Source organism: Rhineura floridana, chromosome 3 (assembly GCF_030035675.1).
Source record: "Rhineura floridana isolate rRhiFlo1 chromosome 3, rRhiFlo1.hap2, whole genome shotgun sequence".
In the NCBI taxonomy this organism is placed as follows: Eukaryota; Metazoa; Chordata; class Lepidosauria; order Squamata; family Rhineuridae; genus Rhineura; species Rhineura floridana.
This window is the reverse complement of record NC_084482.1, coordinates 115821145-115843454: the sequence shown is the minus strand read 5'-3', so window position 1 is coordinate 115843454 and position 22310 is coordinate 115821145. Positions and strand designations below refer to the sequence as shown.

At 45.3% G+C, this 22310-nt stretch overlaps 1 protein-coding gene across 1 annotated transcript in view; it reads right to left on the bottom strand.

Annotated features, from left to right (window-relative positions):
- GALNT10 (polypeptide N-acetylgalactosaminyltransferase 10) overlaps positions 1–22310 on the bottom strand; it is an 80773-nt gene that overhangs the window by 16887 nt on the left and 41576 nt on the right. Inside the window, exon 7 of the mRNA XM_061617450.1 lies at positions 16516–16633. Within this exon, the coding sequence (XP_061473434.1) occupies positions 16516–16633 (118 nt within the window). The remainder of the gene's footprint in view (positions 1–16515; positions 16634–22310) is intronic.

Genomic DNA, 22310 nt, shown 5'->3' with positions numbered 1-22310 from the left:
CATTAATGAAAATAAAGTTTTAAAATATATTATATTAAGGGAAATCGCTTGCAAAAATGACATCTGTGTGTAAACTTCTTCCTTCCAACAAATGCTTAGGTGGCAAAGGGAGACTTCTCTTCAAAAGCATGGGGGGGTTCCCTATGAATTTCACAGGGTGGGCATAGTGGTTTCACAGCTACAAGGAACGTTCCTTGTAGAGAAACTAAAATTAATCTTATTTATATCAACCACTGAGAAGCTAAAACACAATAGCCAATATACATCTAAGTCATACTCAGAGCAGACCTATTGAAATCACGACTAAAACTTCCTATCAACCAATATGCCAGAGCTCCGAACATCTAAAAAGATTGAACCACTGTTGCCATACAAATCAGCCAACTATATTCAATCTGAAGATTATGGATTAACATAGTCCATTAATATAAAACATTACAACTTTTGACTACACTTAATCTACCTGCTCACTAATTTATAAACAAACTAAATAATGTGAGTTCCTGTCAATATACATGTATATATTTTCCCCTTACACTTATCCAGCTCAATTCTGCTTTCTAACAAATTCTCATGTTTTCAAATGATAATGTGCTATTTGAATACAAATTTAATTTAAAAAGACATGTTATTCATTTCCATTGCTGCTTGATTCATTTATATTAACAATACTTTTGTGTGATGACATTGTTCATTACAAGCTGCATAACTAAAACTGTCATTCTCATCTGTAAAAAGATATTGGTGGAAAGGGAGTGCCTCATACACTATAAGGAAAAGCAGAAGGAAGGAGTTAAAAAGACAGTAGTGAAATAAAAACAGCAAGTGTCTGTCAAGCAGCTGCTCTTGATATAACAAAAAATAGCTGCTGGCAGACTGATAAGGAAAGGTCTTTCTAATTTTTGAGGGAAGGAACTTAACAGGGGGAAAGGAAAGCTATAGCAAATGTGGGAGGATAGAACAAAGCCAGAAGTGGCTGGTTAAGCCATCAGAGTTTAGTGGATGGACAAAGGGGAGTATCTGAAAGCAAGGATCCACCCGCCCAGCAAAAAACATTGAAGCAAAAAGCCTACATGGATTAATGCTGCGTAGCAGAGATGGTTTTACCATCACTTTTCACATTATCCCCAGATTGGTTTAATGTGGATTTAAAGGGAAAAACTGCATCCTACCTTTTCTTTGCCTGCAACGTCATGTGAACTATGTGAATTTAGCGGGGATGCAAGTAGCACCAGACTCACACTAAACCTCCATGTGAACCAGCCTTTGGATTCTGAGTTGCCTAGAGACTTCAATCTAATGGAGGTTTTCACTAGTGGAAATTATGTATGTTGATTTCCCTTATTCCCTGCAGCTGCCAGTGCTACCTCCCATGCTACTCCCAAGGGTCTCCCAACCCCACACAGCAGATTTTCAAACGATATAGGGGACTTTAGGAGAAATGGGGAACTAGCTGAAATTGCTTCCCATGAGTGCTCCATTCACTGGAACTTCTTATACAGCCACAAGAATGGCTGTATACTATAGGCAGTATGGATTTTTCACTTTCTGCAATGTTAAACTGAAAATATCCCCCTTGCCATTCTGCTGCTTCCAATAAGCTCATTTCAAAACAAAACCTTACAAAACTTATAGTCCTGAACTCAGAAATGCTTGCTTAAAAACCCTCTATGTTTTCATGGTGCTACACAAAACAGTCAGAAAGAACTAATTCGAAGTGTAAAACAAGAGGAAAAAATCTAGACCCCTGTTGGACGTTTTTCTGTCAGTGGTCTCATAATTTGCTGAAATTCATTAAAATCAGCCATGTTCACAGAGTGCCTGTAATCCTATTACTGACCTTGCCCCGTACTCTGACCATCTTCTGCAGTTTAAAAGTTAAATTAATTAAATATCAGCCATTTAATTTTTTTTTAACATTGATTATTATAATGTTGGGCATGCTCAGTAAGACCCAACTGTTAGTGTTCTCAAAGCCAGACTCACAGCTGTTTGGCTTGGCTAGTCAGGTGGGCATACCCACACCAGACCTTTATTTCACTTTAGACAGTCAAGGCTTCCCCCAAAGAATCATGGGAAGTGTAGTTTGTGAAGGGTGCTGAGAGTTGCTAGGAGACTCCTATTCCCTTGACAAAGCTCCAGTGGCCAGAATGGTTTAGCAGTCAGCCCCTCTTCTGGGAATTGTATCTCTGCGGGGGAATGGGGCCTCTCCTAGGAACTCTCAGCACCTTTCACAAACTACACTTCCCAGGGTTGTTTGCAGGATGCTAGGACTGTCTAAAGTGAAAAAAAGGTTTGGTGTGGATGTGGTCATCTTTGGTTTAAATTTGGGTGAGACTACATGTGCCTGCTGTAGAATGAAAAGGTGAAGGAAACCCTGAAAAACAATGATACTGTTCACAATGTTATCCTTTTGGAAAGGAAAGGGGCTTTCCCTCTGCCCAGTGCCCACCCACCCAATCTCCTCCTCTCCCCTTCCCTGCTCCTCCCCCAAGTCAGTTTCACCTATCCTAAGCATGATTATACAGGAATAAATCCCATTGAATTCAAAAAGCATGCAAATGATCAAACCTAACCTGCCCTCCCCTCCTCCTCCCTCTTATCCCCTCCCTTTTGCTCCTTCCCTCCCCCTTCCTTCACCTCTCTCCCCCTTCCCTTCCTCCTTCCCTCTCCTATGCCCTCCCCCTTCCCCTCTGTCATTTTTACATATTCTAAGCATGATTGCACGTGAGTAAATCCCATTGAACTCAAAAAGCATGCAAATAATCGAACCTGCCTTTCCCCTTCCCCTCTCTCCTGTCCCCTTTCCTCTCCCTTCCTCCCAGGGCTGTGGAGTTGGTACGCCACCCCTTCGACTCTGACTCCTCTATTTTTCTACTGTCTGACTCCGACTCCTTCAAAAATGGCAAATGTATATTAACTAGTAATAACAAATTTACTGTAGTAAAATGGTAGCACAAGGCATTTCATCACCACCACGTGAATCCAGAGTTTAGAAAAGTTACTTTTTTGAACTACAACTCCCATGAGCCCAATCCCAATTTCTACCGACTCCGACTCCACCCAAAATTGCTCCTGACTCCGACTCCACAGCCCTGCTTCCTCTCCTCCCCACTTCCGTCTTCCCCATCCCCTGCCCACTCCAGCCTCCCTCCTCCCTCCCCCCCATGGTCAGTTTTGCCTATCCTAAGCATGTCTGCATGGGAGTAAATCCCACTCAACACAATAAGCATGCAAATGTTCAAATCTGCCCTTCCTCCCCCCCTCCCCATTCCCCCATGGTCAGTTCCACCTATCCTAAGTCCAAGTTTGTTTTTTCTAACGGCTGGAGTCATTGCTGAAGTAGCAACATATTGTAATCAGTTTGATTTTACATCAAACTGCAGTTTCAGATTCAACTGTTAATGCACCCAAAATAGAAATAGAACATAACCTTCAGTTTGAAACACAAAAGGCTGTCTTCACCATCATATGACATTGACCAATAAGAAGTCTTTGAAATTAATAAAAAATAAATTTGACACAGATTTCTAGGATGAATAATGAAAGAAACAATTTTCCCAGTTAGATTCTCTGTAGAAATAGTAGCAACATAGGAAAGAATCAAAGCAAGAACACCAACAAACATACAAAAATGTAATTCTCCATCTTTGGAGATGGCAGGTGTTGCCACCACTCACCATCTGCTCAGAGGCACATGTTACCAAATTCTCCCAAGCTACACAGGAAGTGGATTGGACTGTAAAAGGCCAACCCATATTGTGTTTGCATTTTGACAAATTTGTAGGGCGGTACAATATCTCAGAGAGGAGGTCAGGTCTGGTGCATTCACTATAGCTACCCAATTTCCCTGCTTTTTAAAGTTTGATATACTTACAAAAATACCTGTTGGCTATACATACGTTCTTAAACTGCAAGGGTTTTTTTGCCTATTAGTGAACAGAATCCAAGTCCTTGATGCCTGGGGTTAGGTACTGTATTGTAAAAGAAAGAACTTATGCACTTTTTATTGTGGGCTTCTTATTGGACCAGGGATGAACATGAGGCACTATGATCCAGCAAAGGAGTTGCCAACCTTTTTGGAGGGGAGGGGACATTTGAAATTTTGAAAGTGCTGGGGGCATTGGTCTGAAAATGGCTGCCAGGGGGGCATGACATACCACAAAATTAGAGAGTAGTCATGGTGAAGCTTTCCCCATAATTATATTTCCATAGTAGAAAAGACTTGACCTGTTGAATTTCTGCCTGCCATACTGCTATTAAAGTCTCAAGAACCCTAAACCAAAGCCTAGGGGAGACCCAGTGCCTGCAGGGAGAAGGAGAACATCGCCACCCAGGGAAGGAGAGCCTGCTGTTGCTGCTGCTGTTGGAACATCACCTCCACCACCCTTCCCAGTGGGACTGCTGCCTGGCAGACGTGCCTCCTGCAGGACCAGGTCCCAGGTACCCAGCCAGCTGTGACTAATTGCCATCACCTGTCCCTCTTTGGAGGGATACATAAGCCGGCTGGCTGAGGTGGCCTGGGAGACCCAGTGCCTGCAGGGAGAAGGAGAACATCGCCACCCAGGGAAGGGGAGCCTGCTGCTCTTGCTGCTGCTTTCTTTTTATTTATTTTATTTTATTTTTATTGTATTGTATTTGTATTTTATTATTTTTATTTTTATTTTTTATTGCTTTTAGGGAGTAGGCCTGCCTGTTGGCAAATAGAAGGGAGTGTGTTGTGTGTGAGTGTGTATGAATGTGTGAATGTGAATGTGAAAGTGGGGGAATTATATTGATTTAGTTTAATTTAAATTAATTTATTTTAACTAATTACAGCTGTTATTGGGTACGGAGGCGGGTCTCCGGACAAAATTGTTAGGGTGGATGACCTGTTGACTGGCAGATAGGGATAAAGGCATGTGCAAGCCAGGGAGGGAAGTGGGGGGCCAAGTTATAGGAAGTTTGGGCGGCAGGCGCTGGAAGGGTGCTATTGGCAGACCATGCCGGAATAGGGGAACACGGGATAGATGCATTATATCCATCCCATGTTCCGGGTCTGCTCAGAACCAGATGAAAACTGGGGGACGCAAGGTTCCTATCGACCTTCGACTGCTGTTATGTAATGCCACGTCTGTGGCTCAGAAAACCTCACTCATTCATGATATGATCTTGGATGGGCGGGCAGACCTGGCATGCATTACGAAAACTTGTTTGGATGAAGCCTCTGCTCCCATTCTTGAGGCCATGTGTCCACCAGGTTTCCGTTATGCACAGCAGCCGAGGGTAGGAAGGCGGGGAGGGGGCGTGGCAGTCATCTACTGAGAGTCCTTGGTTTTTGCCAGACCTCTTCTCCATAGGACTCAATTTGTTGATTGTATGTACTGGAGGTTGGGCCCGAAGGGCAGTTTAGGGATCCTGCTGGTGTACCGCCCACCCTGCTGCACAGCAGACTCACTGGCCGAGGTGCTGGAGGTGGTCTCGGCTGTACGGGCATTGTCCCCAGAATTGTTAGTGCTGGGTGACTTTAACGTGCATGCCGAGGCCACTCTCACTGGAGCCCCTCGGGATTTCCTGGAAACCATGGCTTCCTGGGAACTGCATCTTAGTAATACTGGGCCCACCCATGTAGCTGGTCATGATCTCCACCTTGTATTTGTCCTGGGAGATGAGAGAAGTGGTCTGAAGTTGGGAGTGGTTCATTCCACCCCTGTGTCATGGTCAGATCACTACCTGGTAAACATGGACTTCTCAATGCCATGCCCCCTCCGCAGGGGTGAAGGACCTATTAGAATGGTCCGTCCCAGGCACCTGATGGATCCGGATGGATTCCTGACTGCGCTAGGGGAATTGGAACCTGCTGAAGGTCGCCTGGTCGAAACCCTGGTGAAGGAGTGGAATGATGGGATCACCAGGGCATTAGACCGGGTGGCTCCGAAACGTCCTCTCCCCCTGAATAGAACTCAACTAGCACCATGGTATACACCGCGGTTGCGTAGTTTGAGACAGGAGGTAAGACGACTAGAGCGCCGGTGGCGGAAATCTCGCTCCGAAGATGTCCGGACACAGGTTAGAGCAGCAGTAGCTGCCTACCAAGTAGCAATAAAGGCAGGAAAGGAGGCTTTCTTTGCTGCCTCTATTGCGTCTGCGGAGTGCTGTCCCAGGAGGCTGTTCCAGGTGGTCCGAAGCCTGGTCGGTCCAGTTGCTCAGGAACCCTTGGAACAGTCAAAGGCCTCCTGTGATATATTAGCAAAGCACTTCGCTGACAAAATCGAACACTTACGGAGCTCGATCCCGTGCGCCGTGGATACAGTGGATGAACCAGAGTTGGCCAGTTGCATGCCGGTAAGTTGGGATCGGTTTCAGCTTCTCCCTTCTGAGGATGTGGACAAGGTGCTTTCATCTGTGAAGACTACCACTTGTCTAACTGATCCTTGCCCATCGTGGCTCCTTATGAGCTGCAGAGAGAAATTGGGCGAGGGGATCAAGGCGGTGGTAAACGCTTCCTTGAAAGAGGGTGTGATGCCATCAGCCTTCAAGGAGGCAATTGTAAAGCCCATCCTGAAGAAGCCCTCCTTGGATCCCCAAGTTTTCAATAACTTCCGCCCAATTTCGAACCTACCATTTTTGGGCAAGGTCATTGAGCGAGTGGTGGCCAACCAGTTGTCAACACACTTGGATGAAACAGATTACTTGGATCCATACCAATCGGGTTTCAGGACTGGTCACGGAACTGAAACAGCCTTGGTCGCTCTGGTAGATGATTTGAGGAGGGCATTAGATAGGGGAGAATTCACCTTTCTTGTCCTCCTCGATCTCTCAGCGGCTTTTGATACTGTCGACCACGGTATCCTTTTACATCGCCTGGAGGGATTGGGAATTGGAGGCACTGTATTACAGTGGTTCCGTTCCTTTCTCTCCGATAGGTACCAACAAGTAGCATTGGGGGAGGAGGTTTCAGACCTTTGGCCTCTCAATTGTGGTGTGCCACAGGGCTCTATCCTCTCTCCCATGCTATTTAATATTTATATGAAGCCGCTGGGGACAATCATCAGGATATTTGGGCTGCAGTGTCACCAATATGCAGATGACACTCAGCTCTATCTTTTGTTTAAATCTTCACTAGAGTTGGCTGTGGAGACCTTGTCCAAGTGCCTGGAATCCGTGAGTGGATGGATGGGAAGGAACAAGCTGAAGCTGAACCCCGATAAGACCGAGGTGCTACTTGTGGGGGACAAAAGAAGGTTGGGAGAAGTTCAATGGGGTGAGTTTACCCCTGAAGGACCAGGTCCGCAGTCTTGGGGTTGTACTTGACTCCAGGCTGTCCATGGAGGCTCAGATTTCGGCGGTGAGCCAGGCAGCCTGGTATCAACTGCACCTCATACGAAGGCTGCAACCCTACCTTCCTGCTCATCAGCTCCCCCTGGTACTACACGCCCTGGTCACCTCTCGTTTGGACTACTGTAATGCGCTCTACGTGGGGTTACCCTTGAAAACGGTCTGGAAATTACAACTTATACAAAATGCGGCGGCTCGACTACTTACGAATAGTCGCCGCCGGGATCACATCACAGCAGTGTTGTTCGATCTACACTGGCTACCAGTTGTTTTCCGGGCCCAATTCAAGGTGTTGGTATTAACCTTTAAATCCCTATACGGTCTCGGCCCAGTTTATCTTACGGAGCGCCTTCAACGCCACCAATTATACCGCCCGACAAGATCAGCCACTCAAGGCCTTCTCTCAATCCCGCAGACAAAAACAGCTAGATTGGCGGGTACAAGAGAGAGGGCATTCTCAGTGGCGGCCCCCACTCTCTGGAACTCCCTCCCACAGGATCTCCGGCACGCCTCTTCCCTAAATGTATTCCGTAAAGCCTTAAAGACCTGGCTCTTTCAACAGGCCTTTGGGATCTCCGGGGAGGGTTAATTACTGTGACTGAAATGCCTCCTACCCTGTTTTAATATTGTTGCTGCTGTATTATTCTCATACTGTTTTTTATTGTATTATTGTATTTTATCTCATTGTGTTTTAACTGTTTTGTACGTCGCCTAGAGTGGCCTTTGGCCAGATAGGCGACACAGAAATTAAATTTATTATTATTTATTATTAGGCTGCCATCCTGTACCCACTTACCTGGGGGTAAGCCCCATTAAACACAAAGAACCTTACTTCTGGGAATACATGTATAGCATTGTACTGTAACTTAACTATACAATGTCCAATTTCAAGACCAAGTCAGCTGTTAGGGCTGCCCCCAGGATTGCTTTCAAAAATGACACTATGTGTAGGAATTGAGGCACATTATATATCTATATCAGAAAACAAGAGGGGTGTCTACTGCAAAATTAGTTTTATGGAAAACAAAAAGGGACAGAGGTGTCAGGGGTGATATTCTGAAAAGGCTTGAAAGAGCTATTGTCACTGAAATCACAGTGTAGGTAAAAAGGGCTAAACCCCTTTCCCATACCACTGTGGTCCTGATCAGATCTGCCACCCCACCCCGGTGGCTGTTATTAAGAAAAAGAAAAGAATTAAATGCATTTTGATGTCATGTCCCTCAAAGACACTAGGCAACAAAGAAGGAAGCAGAGCTTCATATCCAAAGTCAATATGGGGAAATCCTCAGATAAATTGGAGAGAGATGTGTCACTCTCATCTTGCAATCATGATGCCATGTTGCAATCAGCAATCTGATCAAGGAGAAGAAGAGGCAGGAAGACAGTGAATCAAATCTCAAAATACAGTTCTCATTCCATCCTTGATGGGTAGCCTCACTGAACTATGAGTCTACCTATTTATATTTAAATGACTTTGAAGTCATAACTGTGCAAATGCTCCCAAACATTTGATCCAGAGGACAGGCTATATTTACACTATCCACTAGCATTTAAAAATCTCTCAAGGAAAAAAAAGGGGAATTAACCTTTGGAAATATTTTATAGTAGTTATAACAATTCACTTTCCATCCAATGCAATACAAATTGTACATTTGCACATTTCTTAAATCTACCTGAAGAAAACTGATTTGCAACCAGCAAAAGGTAATAGCTCCTTAATCGCTGACTGCATAGGACTACTTCATCCTCATCCAGAGCAGACTACCAAAAAACTTTCAAGATACAGGAATCTGTTTGGAGTAGCACGTCCTTCCTATAAGCTACATAAAACAAGAGACAATTAGGTTCCCTAATGTTACGCACACATGACCCAATGATTAAAACAATTTTTCCTATATTAAAAGTAAGTAGAATTCAGATGCATACATTTATTCCACATTTGAAGGATTTCTTCAAACTAAATGCTGTAATGAATGCCACCCATTTAAACTCTGTTTTTGTTGTTCTCTCTTAGAATTGCCGGAACTGATGACTTCCCCTTTCTTACATAGTTCCTTAAGTCAGAATTCCCTAGCAAGAATCTGGAATGGATTAATGAAGAAAAAAAGTTGGTTAACAATGGATTGCAAGTTTGGTCTTTGAAACATGGAAAACATTTTCCATTTATTTTATTTGTAAGAATCCCTAGGTGAATTTTTTGTGCTCTTTCAGAGGCAGGATCTCAACTTCTTTTTATTTTTAAACAAATGCAGTTTTGAAACCAACTATGAAGTTTCATTGCTTTGTAAAGTCTCAAAAATAATGGTTTTTTTGTTGTTGCTATGATCAAATCTTTTATTCCTACAATTTCATCAGGGTAATGGAATCTTTCAGCCCCAGATGAATGCATTAATCTATCTTAACTCCTGAAAATACACTGACTTTCAGTTAAACGTCTTTTTCTGTCATACAATGCAAGGAAAAGAGGATGTTTGCTGGGATTTAATTAGAGTGAATTTAACCCATCATAAGTTATCTCTGCCCTGAAATAAAGTGTACAAGGAGGAAGATGAATGAAGTACTCTTATTTCTTGCAGATCAAGCAATGAGTGTCTGCTCTATCATTTCAAAGACAAAGAGCTTGCAGAGTCACTGTCATCACTCTTGGAAACTACTGTTTTAGAAAAGGTCCAAGTTGGAATAGATGAATAATGCTCCTACTACTGCAGAGAATTACATTTTTACATTATTTCTTTACACACAATAGTAAAAAGGATAAATGGAACAAACAGTAAAGGAATTTAAAGGGGAAACAAGAAACCTCCAATACGTTTTATTACTAAGCTTTCTGTAGTTAAACAAACGGAAAAAATGTCATTTGCTGCATGTTAATTGCCAAATGAATGTAGTTTGATGGCTCCTTACAACATCATAAAGTAGTTCACATTTGAAAAACTACACAGGGTGAGCAGAAAAAAGAAATGGTTGTAATTATCTGTGAAGGGATTCCCGTTCCGTGCCTGGTAATGCCAGGCAAAGGGGCGAGCTTGCGGCTGCTGCCGAAGCACAGGCCGCCATCGGGGGGTGTGTGTGTGTGTGTTTATGCGGCGCGCTGGTGTAACACGCAGAAAGGAGGCGGGGCGGCTGAAGGCCATTTAAGGCCACTCCACCAGCCTCCCGCCCTCCTTTGAATTTTGGCGGCGACAGAGCTTCGGCTTCAGCGGCGTGGCGCGGCTCCTTTGCCTTCGCACGTGGGCCTCCGGAGGCTTTTCTGAGGCCAGGCCAGGTGCTCGGCGGCGATCGCCCCCCCACCCCCCCTCGGGAGACAGGGAGGCAGCGGCAGCGAGGCTGGGCATAGTGGAGCTTGGCGGCGGCATCGAAGCCTACGCGGCCAGGCCCTGGCGGCGGCGGCTCGCTCGCCAGTGCACGTGGCTTCCTAGGGCTCGTTCTCGGGGCAGTGCGGTGCAGCGGCGAGGCCCCTGGCTCAGCAGTTTGACAGCAGGGAGCCCTCGGCCATGGGAGTCCCTCCAGCAGCGGCAGGAGGCATCAGCAGAGCCTGTGGCGCGGCGCAGACGACAGCAGCAGCGACTGACCACAGCGGCGGCAAGGCCTAGCGGAAGCGGCGCTACTCAGGCAACGTGGCCCTGTGGCTGCTTTCTTTGTAGGCACTTGTAGGCCTTTGTAGGCACTTGTTGGCCCAGGCGGCCTGGATCGCTGGGGCTGGATAAGGGGGCCTATCTGTAGGTGGCCGGGGTGTGCGGGGTTAGGAGAGGGCACTGTCTGGCTGGGCTGTGAGGGTGCTGGTCCCCCTTTAGGGACCCCCAAGCTGACCACTCCTTATTTCTGGGGAGGCACTCCCTCCCTCTTGCTTTGGCAATGGAGCATAGGCCGTGGGGGGGTCTTTAGTTGAAAGGGATTGACCTGGCTAAGCTCCAGCTCAGGATGCCACCCAAAAAGGGCAAGGAGGGCCGAAAGGGAAGGGAAGCGCCCCCAGGGCGGAGGGTAGACGCCCACCCCCATTCATGATAAAGGAGAACAGTAACGTTATCTGCCTCCTCTGTGCAAGACATTTTCCTGGCTGTCATAACCTTTGCTCTCAAACAGAGGCTGAGCACAGATTTTGGAATATGCTTTTAAAAGTAGGAGCTAGACCACAACAGAGCAAATGCGCAATTGCAACACAGCTGTATATGACACTCTCCTCTATGTTTAAACACATTGTTTTCGATAAAGAAGCATTCCCACCTTTATTATCCTGCACCCAGATAAGCCCCGTCACCCCCCCCCATTAGGTGCACCCAGATAAGCCCCGTCACACCCCCCATTAGGTCACTTGGTGGCCCAGGAGGCCTGGATTGTCTGGGGCTGTACGGGGGAGCCAATTGGTTGGTGACTGGGGGGTGCAGGGTGAGAAGAGGGCACAGTCTGGCCAGGCTGTGGAGGTGCCAGGGCCCCTCTAGTGCTCCCTCACGCTTACCACCTCTCCTTTCTGGATGAGGCACTCCCCTGGCTTCTGCAACAGGGCATAGGCCGGAGGGGGGGGCTTTAGCGGAAGGGAATAGACCTGGCTACACGCTCAATCTCAGGATGCCACCCAAAAGGGGCAAAGTGGGCCAAAAGGGGAGGGCAGGGCCCCCAGGGCGGAGGGTAGATGCCCACCCCCAGCTGTGGAGGAGTGGAACATAGCCAATGCAGGAGACACTTCTATTGGGGGTCCCTTGCCCACTACAGAAGGTGAAATAGGAGTAGACTCCTCTTCTTGATACTGAAGTGTATTTTTAGTTTAAACCAACTGTTTCTATTCATTTACCAAGTACCTAGAGAGGTGCTGGGCTATCTGGCAGCTGGACAGCCATCTGTGGGGATGCTTTTATTAAGGGATGTACTGAAAAGGCCATTCCACTTCCACACTGTCTTTGCAAACCAGAATAGTTTGGAGATGCTCTGTCATAATGTAGCAATATTCTGAGATATCATATAATGGTGGCCTCTATGGCATGCACCATTAAAATGGCAGCCGCAAGCAGTGAACGCTGTGGGTGATGTTTCATCCCAGAGCATTTAGGGAGAAACATGTGGCCATCAGTTGGAGGCCATTTGGATTGCCAGTAGGGATCCCAATTAGTGCTGCAACTTCACCTCCAAAACTACCTCACTTCCGCAAATGCACAGGGAGCTCATCCCCTCTTTTCACTGTCAAGCTTCTCCTCCCCAAATACGTTCTTCAAAACCCTGTGATATTCTGAGTAAACATAATTGGGATTCTGCTGTATGGGCGCAATCATGGACGCCCTTCCATGGGAAGAAGTAACAATACACTCGGTGGGATTTTCTCATAAGTAAATGTGCATAGAATTGGTCCAAGTCATATTTCTCTGAGTAAATTATCTAAACATAATGGAATTCTTTGCAGTAATCATGTACAGGCTGCACGTTTGCTTGCATCTTCTCTTTAGCTAGTTTGCAAACTGACTGTAGATAAGGTGGCCACCCTTGTTTTACAGGCCACTAGTCCTGTGCTTTTAAGAGTCAGTTGATCTGCAGACATTAGAAGATGACATTGCTCAACTCTATCTAACAACTGCTGGATATGAACCCGCAATCAAACACGCCAGAAGTATAGCAGAGGCTGCTCAAGGAAAGTGCCCCTTCCCAGCTGGCAGACTGCCCGGTTTCTGGGGAGACTCATTTTATGATGCGGTTTTTCTTTATTAGGTGGTTTTCTGGATCCTATGCTGTGGCCCCCCGGCTTGCCCTTATGGTCGGCAATTTTAAATCAGCCTTAGGTACATACACTTGGGCAGGGTTATTGGCCCCTTCCCATCATCCCTACAAGTGGGGTAAGTCAGTAGTGGTTTCATACCAGATAGTCTATGCACAGTGCACTACACTGCATTCAATGTGGTGCGCGCCTGTGGCAGAGGTGCGTTATGGGCAAGTGTGGCAGATAATGTGCCTGCATTGCCGGCTCTCGAGTTTTTGCCTTTTTGGTCGATTATGCAGCAGAGCATTACCTATGGGCTGCTGTATTCTTGTATGGAGCACTTCAGCTCCTTCTTGGAAGGGACAGTCAGGAGACGAGGGAGCTCTGAAGTAGTAGGGCACTATTTTCATGATTTACGGTTCATGGGTAGGGTGGACTTTGGGTGCAGGTTCCTTACCACAGCTTCAGGGTTTGTCTTTGTTTTGTTTTGGCTGCCTTACGTACCAACCTGTGGTGTGCCCCCCCCTTTTCCTGCAGTGTGCCCATGGTGTTTCAGTTAGAGGAGGGACCGACTCTGGGGGGGTGAGAACTGCTAGTCCCATACCACACACTGGGAGATGGGGGAGGGGAGTCAGAGATGGCCATATGCCTATCTTTGCCCCAGCATGCTCACCAGCTATCAGAGGGCAGGAGAGGATTTCTGGGAGTTACAGGCCGGCAGGGGCTATACAAAGTGTCCATGTTCACCTGACCCGCCAGGGATTGTTGGTCAGGGAGGTGCCCGGTGACCAGCTGTTGCAGGCAGCGGCCCTCACATCATCCGGCTGCCCAAGGTTTGTTTCCAGGCAGACCAGGGGCGCAAGAGGCACACCATTATTTTATCCTGCCCCAGGACTGGACACTTGTCCCGTGAGGGCGTCATGGTGTTTTTGTTTTGGTTTTTGGCCTGTAGCTACAGGCCCGATTGCCTGATAATCAGGGGGAGGGATCTTCCCTCATAAAGTTTCGGCCTAGCGTCACAGAGCCTAGGAGCAGACGCATGGGGGTTTTGGGGGGACATGCTCCTATGGAATTAGGGCTGCATACCCGGCAGGTGAATTGCCTACCTGGAGTACATTCACCCCTGGGGTGAGTCTGAAGGTCCAGGACCCAATTATTCACGATTGTTTCTGTTTTGGCAGGTTGCTGGACAGGGATGGAGCAGTTTCACAGCCTACTCTGCAGCCATGGCACGATCTTCTAGGCTGGCCGTGGGGCTGCAAACGCACATTGGTTCACAGCCAGGCCTCTGATGGTGGGCCACAGTTTGGTGGCTGGGTCGACAGAGTATGCGCTGGGGATGGTCTCCTATCCATGTTGTTCCAGCAGGGTTCAGTGCGGAAGGTCCCGCAAGTGGTGGTCATTCCCCGGGGTGGGAATGACCTTGGTTACTCAAGGGCAACGCCCTCAGGGGCAGGCATGTGAGGACATGCAGTTGAGGCCACGATAGCCTCTGGTCGTCTGCTGTGGTCAGACATGGAGGGGTCATTCCCCTGGGTGGGAATTACCTGGGTTACTGAAGGGCAAGACAGGTGAGGACATGCAGTTGAGGCCTCGGTGGCCTTGGGTCGTCTGCTGTGGTCAGACAGGGAGGGCAAGGCCCTCAGTGGCAGGCATGTGAGGACATGCAGTTGAGGCCTCGGTAGCCTTGGGTTGTCTGCTGTTGTCAGACATGGAGGGCAAGGCCCTCAGTGGCAGACATGCTTGACATGCAGTTCGGGAGGCAACAATGCCATCCTCCTGATGGACCTGCAGAGGGGTCTGCATAAGATTCTTATCGGGTGTGGGGTAAAGGGAGACTAAGCAGAGGCTTGTCCCCCTTTTGTGGCAAAGAAGTGAGGGAAAAGGTTTAAAGGGAAAGGGCAGCTAGGTGACACCTTTAGGCACCTTTGGGGGCGATTGGCGGTCCGGGGGCCTGCAGCTCAGGGCTATATGGCCTGGGGGGCAGAACACGGGCCGCCTTTGGGGCCAACGTGCCTCATCCGCTCGGAGTTTCACGGCTCCGGGGGGCGGTGATGCGGGTTGGACCCCGTACACATCTTCAGGGTGTGGCTTGAGCTGGGGTCTGGCACAGGGCAGCCCCGGGCTCAGGCAAGGTTTGGTCGCCCTATGGCTGCAAGCAGGCTTTGCCTGGATCATCAGAATGCTCCCGCACTTGATTTCCCCTCTGCAGGTTCATTATTCTAATTGATTCCATTTAATAAAGTGGCCCATGATTTAACCCAATGAATGGTGTTTGTGTTTTATTTCAGCAATAGGCTGCAAATGATGATACTGGCAAGGACAAATCATCCACTGTGGTCTTTGCTAGTCTGCTGGATTCATGTTGAAGCTGTGTGTCTGATTCAGCTGGATATAGGACTTACTAGAATGGATATACTAAAAATTTCTCAAAGATAACTGCAAACACAAGTCAAGGCTAAAGCAATCACTAAAGCACTGCAAAAAAAATATATTTAAAATATTTGCTGACTACAGTAGCGAAGTTTTTTTTTATTATTTTAACACTTGCCTTTTAATCACTAGAAGTATTGTTGGCAGTCTCAGTTGCATTTATTCTGGTTAACAAATTCCAGTAAGTAAATTCATAGATCAGACAGATCAATGGAGTTCAATGAATAAGCCAATTCACTAGTAGATATTTTATTTTGATATGAGGTGGTCACATGAATTTACCCATTTGTTCAACCTCATGACAACAAAATCATCCCTTCCCTACAAACGTCTTATACTGTGCCCTTTTGCCATTGCTATTATCACTGCACTTTCTCATGTGACCCATAACAAGGAAAATAAACTGGACTGGAAGTATAATTTATATGATTTTCCATGATGATTCCAAACATTGTTTTAACACATCTTTCAGTACACTTTAAGAGGGTTCAGATAGTCTCCACTACAAACTCAACTGTTTCTCACCATGTTCTCAAAGATAAGCTGAAATATTTTAACCTGAAAATTTTGAAGAGGGTATTGTTTTCTGTAGAGAGATGATTTTTGTCTATTGAATATTGATTTATTACTCAAAGTACATAACTTCTACATGGGAGTAAAAAGTGTTCTATATACAGAAGGCTATAGTAACTAGCCATAATATCATGTGCATTCATTACACTACCTTGGCTTCTTAATCAACTTTGCAGAAATTGATTAACTTTAGAGTTTGTCTAAAACGTTAGTCATTAAAATATTATCTCATATTATTTACAGATATATTAATGAATACAGATCAGTTAATATCATTCACTTGTCATCATGTAGTCTGACAGAAGCTTTTGATTTTTAGTCAAATTTTCAATTTGTTTTAGTAAAATGTTTTTAAAGAAATATAGCAGATATCCTTCCAATTTTCAACAGCTTTATTTTATAAACACACAGAAGAAAAATCAAGACTGTAAACTAGTACTTCATGTATATAGATTACTTTAGTTTCCAACATTTTTTTCAATGAGAAGTTTTCAGGGAACATAGCTCACCTTAAATGATATTTCATACTGTTCTCCACCCCATATCTCCAGGCCTGCATCATATCCTCCCAGCTCCCAGAACCACTTTCTATCAACTGCAAACAGTCCTCCAGCCATTACAGGAGATCTTAAGAAGAAGAAGAAAAAAACCACGACTTCACATTACAAAACCTATCACTTTAGTTATGCCACCATTACATCTACAGATATTGATGAATTACATTTCCAACACAATTTTTAAATATTTGTTCTACTACCCCACCATAGTGCTACTTGTAACCTCTTTAAAGTTGTTGCACATTATTTCTTTATATTATGGAACCCAAGAAACTTGGCAAAGCTTCCTTTAGAATCCATTCGAGACCATCAATAGTCAACATAGATCAGTGTGGAAACACAGAACACCTTGTCTAAAAAAAGACTAAATGTTACATCATTTAACATTCTTCCTCTCCTTAGTTGGGTTAGCTGGCAAGACTGTTTCAAACCTAGTTTTTCTCCATGAGTGGTTACTGAATTAGTTGAATGGCTGGCCTTCAATTTAACAACGTTGCATTTTTACCCACACATAACAACGTAAGTTATCAGACACCAGAAAGTTATTCATGCACTGAAGGAACTGAAATTCATTAAACTTGTTCAACAAGCTTGTTTAACACTATGCAAATCTCCTAAACAAACCACCTAAAGCTTGAGTTTTCTATATGAAATTGTTTGTTTTCCCACAGGAGACAGTGATCCCACAAGAGGCAGTGAAGGTCACCAACTTGGATGGATTTAAAAGAGGATTAGACAAATTCATGGCAACTAGCCATGATCGCTATGCTCTGCCTCCATAGGCAGCAGAAGTATGCTTCCAAATACCAGTTGCTGGAAACTGCAGGAGGGGAGAGTATTCTTTGCACTCAGGTCCTGCTTGTGGGTTTCCCATGTGCAACTGGACTAGATGGGCCATTGGCCTGATCCAGCAGGCTCTTCTTATGTTCTTAGATGATTTCACAGAATGGGCACAATGACTCAATGACATTTCTTCTCATATGAGAGCTAAATTTTAATTGTTTTCAGAATACGTGGATAGTTTATGAACAAATCCTGACTAAAATGAATTTTTGTCCACTACCCAAACAATTCTATTGTGATTTTACAATATTTTTTAATTTATTTATTTCAATATTTATAAACCACACATTTATGGAAAATATAACAAGGTGGTGTGCAACAAAAACACAATACTATAGTAATAACTATAAAAACATCAACATATCAATAAAAACTGGTTGGTAAAAAAGTTCATGCTCCAAACGCCTGTCTGATCAATAGTTTTATCTGAAAGACAGGAGGAATAATTCCTGCCAAACTTCTATCAGCAAGGCATTCCACTTGGCCTATTACACTAAATTCTTGGTCCCTGCTAAAGGTTGACTGAATCTTCAAAAAACCTAAAAGTACCCCATCAGAAGATCTGAGTGATTGAGGTGGAGCATAAAAAAAATCAGGTGGTCCTTAAGGTACTTAGAGCTTTGTGAATTAACACAAGAACCTTAAATCTGGCCCAGTAGAAAATTGGCAACCAGTGCAGCTCTCTTAGCAAAAGTGTAATATGTTGCCAGCAACTCGCTTCTGTGAGCAGTATGGCCACTGCATTCTGCACTAGTTGCAGATTCTGGAACAGATACAAGGGCAGCTCCACATAAACCATGTCAACAGTAATGAAGTCTGCAGTAATGCATGGACCACTGTGGCCAGGCTATCCTACCACTATATAACTGGTGAACAAGGTAAAGCCTACAGTAAATAACTTCCTGGGTGAGGAGTGCTTTTGGCACCCAGCCCCCCCCCCCCCGGTCAGCTTTGCAGGGCCTTCTAGAGGGTTTATGGGGCCCAGTGTAGGTGTGATGTTGGGCTCTGCTGCTCCCTACAAGGATCCATGAGTGTGTATACAAAGCTGGGGGCCACATGTGAGAATTACTGCAGGCATAAGCCACATGTGAGAATTACTGCAGGCATGGGCTACATGTGAGAATTACTGCAGGCATGGGCTACATGTGAGAATTGTCACCTGCAGCTCCTCCCTACCCTAGGATCAAGCAGAATGATTGATGTGCTTCATTTTTTCGTACATTGGGATAATAAGGGAATAGGGATCAGGTTGTGCTTCTCCTGAGTACCTCCTCCAAATTCCAAACCCCTTGTGGCAGATCTTCTTTCTGCTTTCTGGGGCTCACTTTCACAAGTCTTATGGTCTGCTGCTGGCCTTCTCCCTACTTGTTCACTCAGGATTCCTCCCTCAAGGCCTGCCTAACAGCATTCTGACACCCCTCTTTGTGGTAACCAGGTATGTTTTCCTGGGGGGATGCTCTGGGATGCAGACCCGTTACTTTTTTTGCAGCCAGCCCCCTACCAGAATCCCTCTGTCTGTCTCTATAGCCAGTCAAGCCACTGCAATTTCCAAACGCAGAGTATATGTTTGCATTTAAAAGCTACACCCTTTCCTCTTGTCTTAGAAGAGAGAATACAGCAAGGTCAGGAGTCACTACAGCTAATCAGCAGTCAGTATGAATTTCCTTGCATGCTAACGTTTATTGTTGTGGGGAGAAAACACCAGGAGGACAGAGTCAACATGGAGTAAAGAGAGGAAAGTTTCCTGAGGAGGGATAGCCAAGCCTGACTGAAAAGGGGGTTTGCATCAGAATTTTACTAAAACGAAGGGCTTTCAAACAGTCCCACGCAAACCCATAGCAGCCAACACCAACAGTAGGTGAAGACAGCCACACTGGGGGGAAGGGGAGGGAGGATGGGGCTAAGAGTGAGGCAAAGCAGCGTTTTCTCACAGAAAAGGGGGGTGAAGGAAGGAAGGCTGAAAGAAGTAAGACTGCTTGTAAAATACAAGGTGCATTGCTTGTCAAGCATTTTTTTCTCCCTCAGTGGTGCTTTTTGCAGATTGTCTGGGAAAAAGTGGGGTGTGAGGGGGAGGGAAAGGGCTAAGAGTGGGGGTATTTTACAGACATCACTGCGCGAGACAGAACTCCTTCTCACAGCTAATCTACAAAAAGCAAGTTTCTTCCCCTTGTAAAATACAGGCAGCCTCATTCTTTTTAGCCCTTGGCTCCTTCTGTCTTCCCTCCCCCCCTTCGTGAGGCTCTCCCCCTTTCTGATGGCAATCGAGGGGAAAAGTGCTTTACAAGCAATTCCCCTTGTATTTTACAGGCAGCCTTCCTTCTTCCTTTCTTCAGTCTTCCTTTGCCTCCTTCTTTGTGAGGAAATGTCACCTCACCTCACCTCACTCTCCACCCATTCTTTTTAGCCCTCTTTTTAGCCCTCTTTCTCTCTCCCCTCCAAACCCTTCATTTTGGCTGCAGTGAGTCTGTGCAAGGAGAAACACTTCTCAAGCAATCCCCCTTGTATTTTACAGGCATCACGTGCAAGAGAAGTCCTTCTCTCCGCTGATCTGCAAAATGCAGGGAGAAGAAACCTGCTTTTTGCAGATCAGCTATGAGAGGAATGTTTCTTGGAGGCAACGCCTGTAAAATACCAGTTTCTTTGGCCCCACCACCCAAGGGCAGAGGAGAAACAACCATTTTGCTAGCTCTGTGTTTGGTGTTTTGGGAAGTGCCGAGCACAGGGCTAGGAACGCCCCAAGCACCTGATTGCCAGCAGGGTTTTGATAAGTTTTGATAAGTTTTGATAAGTTGTTTGGATAATGATGTCATGAGATTGACAGGTGGGTGCCCCCAGTCACCTATCAAATTTGGCCTGTGAGACCCTAGGCTTCTAAATTTGCTACTACACTACTGGTGGTAACTGCCACAGAAAATTACTCTCAAGTGACACCAAGTGGCACCTTGCCTGGGTGGAGATCTTAAGCGGCAATCACTCACTCACTCACCCACTACTTGAACTCTTTTTCCAGTGGGCTTGGAGTTATTTCCGTAACAAGAACAGGCTGCCTACTCTGCCACAAAAGCCCTCCTTAAAGCCTTCCCTGTGTTTTTCTCTCCTTAAAACAACTGGGTAACTGGGGCTAATTGCCCTGGGCCAATCATAAGCCGACATGACCAATTTTATCTCTAGTGCCACCCAGACAGAAATATATTACTTTATCATGATTGGTTGAGGCTCCCCTTCCAGCGATACATTTTACAGCCAGCTTAAAATTAGCATCTATTCCATTTTATACACAACTATTCACTTCATCATGGCTAGGTAGAGGTCCCATTATGTCACAGTTACATATTGCAATTCAGTGTCATCTTACATTCTAAGGGCACTATCCTGCTGGTAGATATGCCAGGCTGAGGGGCTTCAGGATGTGGTGTAGTTGCGGAGGAGGAGGAAGGGTGTCGGTACGGCCAGGCTCTGCTGCCAGAACTCCAGCCCTGGTTGCAGCCATTGCTCAGCTGGTGCTCAGCTGAGACCAAGTTGAGTTGGTGGAAGGCCTGAAAAAAAAGGCCTTCCAGGGGTATGTCGGGGCTGGAACTAAGGAGAGGGGGACTTATGCTGCATCCTGAGCTCATTTGGCTCAGTCCTGTCCCTATGTCCTGGTAGCCAATATGCTGAGAAAAGGGGTGGCAGAAGGAAAAATGCATTTTGTTCATCCACACCCTGCTGATGCAGCCAGCATCCTTTCTTCCCAGTAAATAAAAAAGGTATCCAGCTGACCTCTTATAGCTTATAAGTTTATTTTATTATTATAACGTTTATAGTATTGAAGTGCTAGGTGCATGGTAATGTTTCTAAAAAAGGAAATTCTAAAGGTACAATTGCAAACGATTCCAACAAGGAAAAAAGGTGGAAGACAGCAGAAGAAGCCAATGTGGCTTCACAAAAAGCTTAGAGATGAGCTGAAAATAAAAAAGACACATACAGGAAGTGGAAAGAAGGTGAGGCCACAAAAGAAGAGTATGGTTAGGTAGCACAGAATTGAAGGAATGGCGTCAGGAAGGCTAAAGCTGCGAAAGCGACTTCCGGGAAGGGTGACTTAGCCTGTGCCTGCTTTTGAGACGGGCTCCTGCCTCAAAAGAAGCTTATTCAGATATATCAGTCAGTTTTTTCTTTTTTTTTGACTGATTAAACTTCTCCCGGGTAGGGAGAAACGAAGAGATTAACCTCAAAGCCTATTTTTGTTGGGACGACCAGATCTCATTAATTTATGGGACGAGGTCCAGCCGACGAAGGTGGGACGGATTTTTAACAGCAAGCTCTATCTGATAAAGCGAACGTTCACCTTATCTTCTAAGAGAGAACGCACTAACAGGCAAGCACCCTTCTTTCTATATTTTTCTTTTACTTGACTTAAATTGTTGCTGTTTAAAAGAGATTTGCCAGATTGATCAGTTTTTGACATCTCACTGGGGAGCCATAACTTCTCTCTGCTACGCACTAATTAATAGCTTATCTCTGTTTTTGTTGCAAAAAGCTGTCCTGGATTTGCATTCTAAAGATATACACAGAAGAGGGATTTCTATTCCAGATTTTTATTTTGAAAAATATTATACTGTTTTGAGACTACTCTCTTTTTGGTCTATTTTATTTTGACGAATCTGTTTCTTGACGATTGCCATTAATTGTTTCGATCCTGGGAACTGCATTTTGTTTACTTAACTATTGGAGAGATAAGGCTGTCTGCTCTGTTTATACTGTGATGTCACCAAGTTTGGAGTATTAACCCAATTGTTGCTGAAATAAGAAGTGGTTTTCCTATATTTTTCTTTTAAAATGGCAATTAAGAAAGTGGCTGAAAATCTGGAAATAACTATGTTTCAGAAAATAATGGATGAGATTGAGATAATGAAAATTGAATTGAG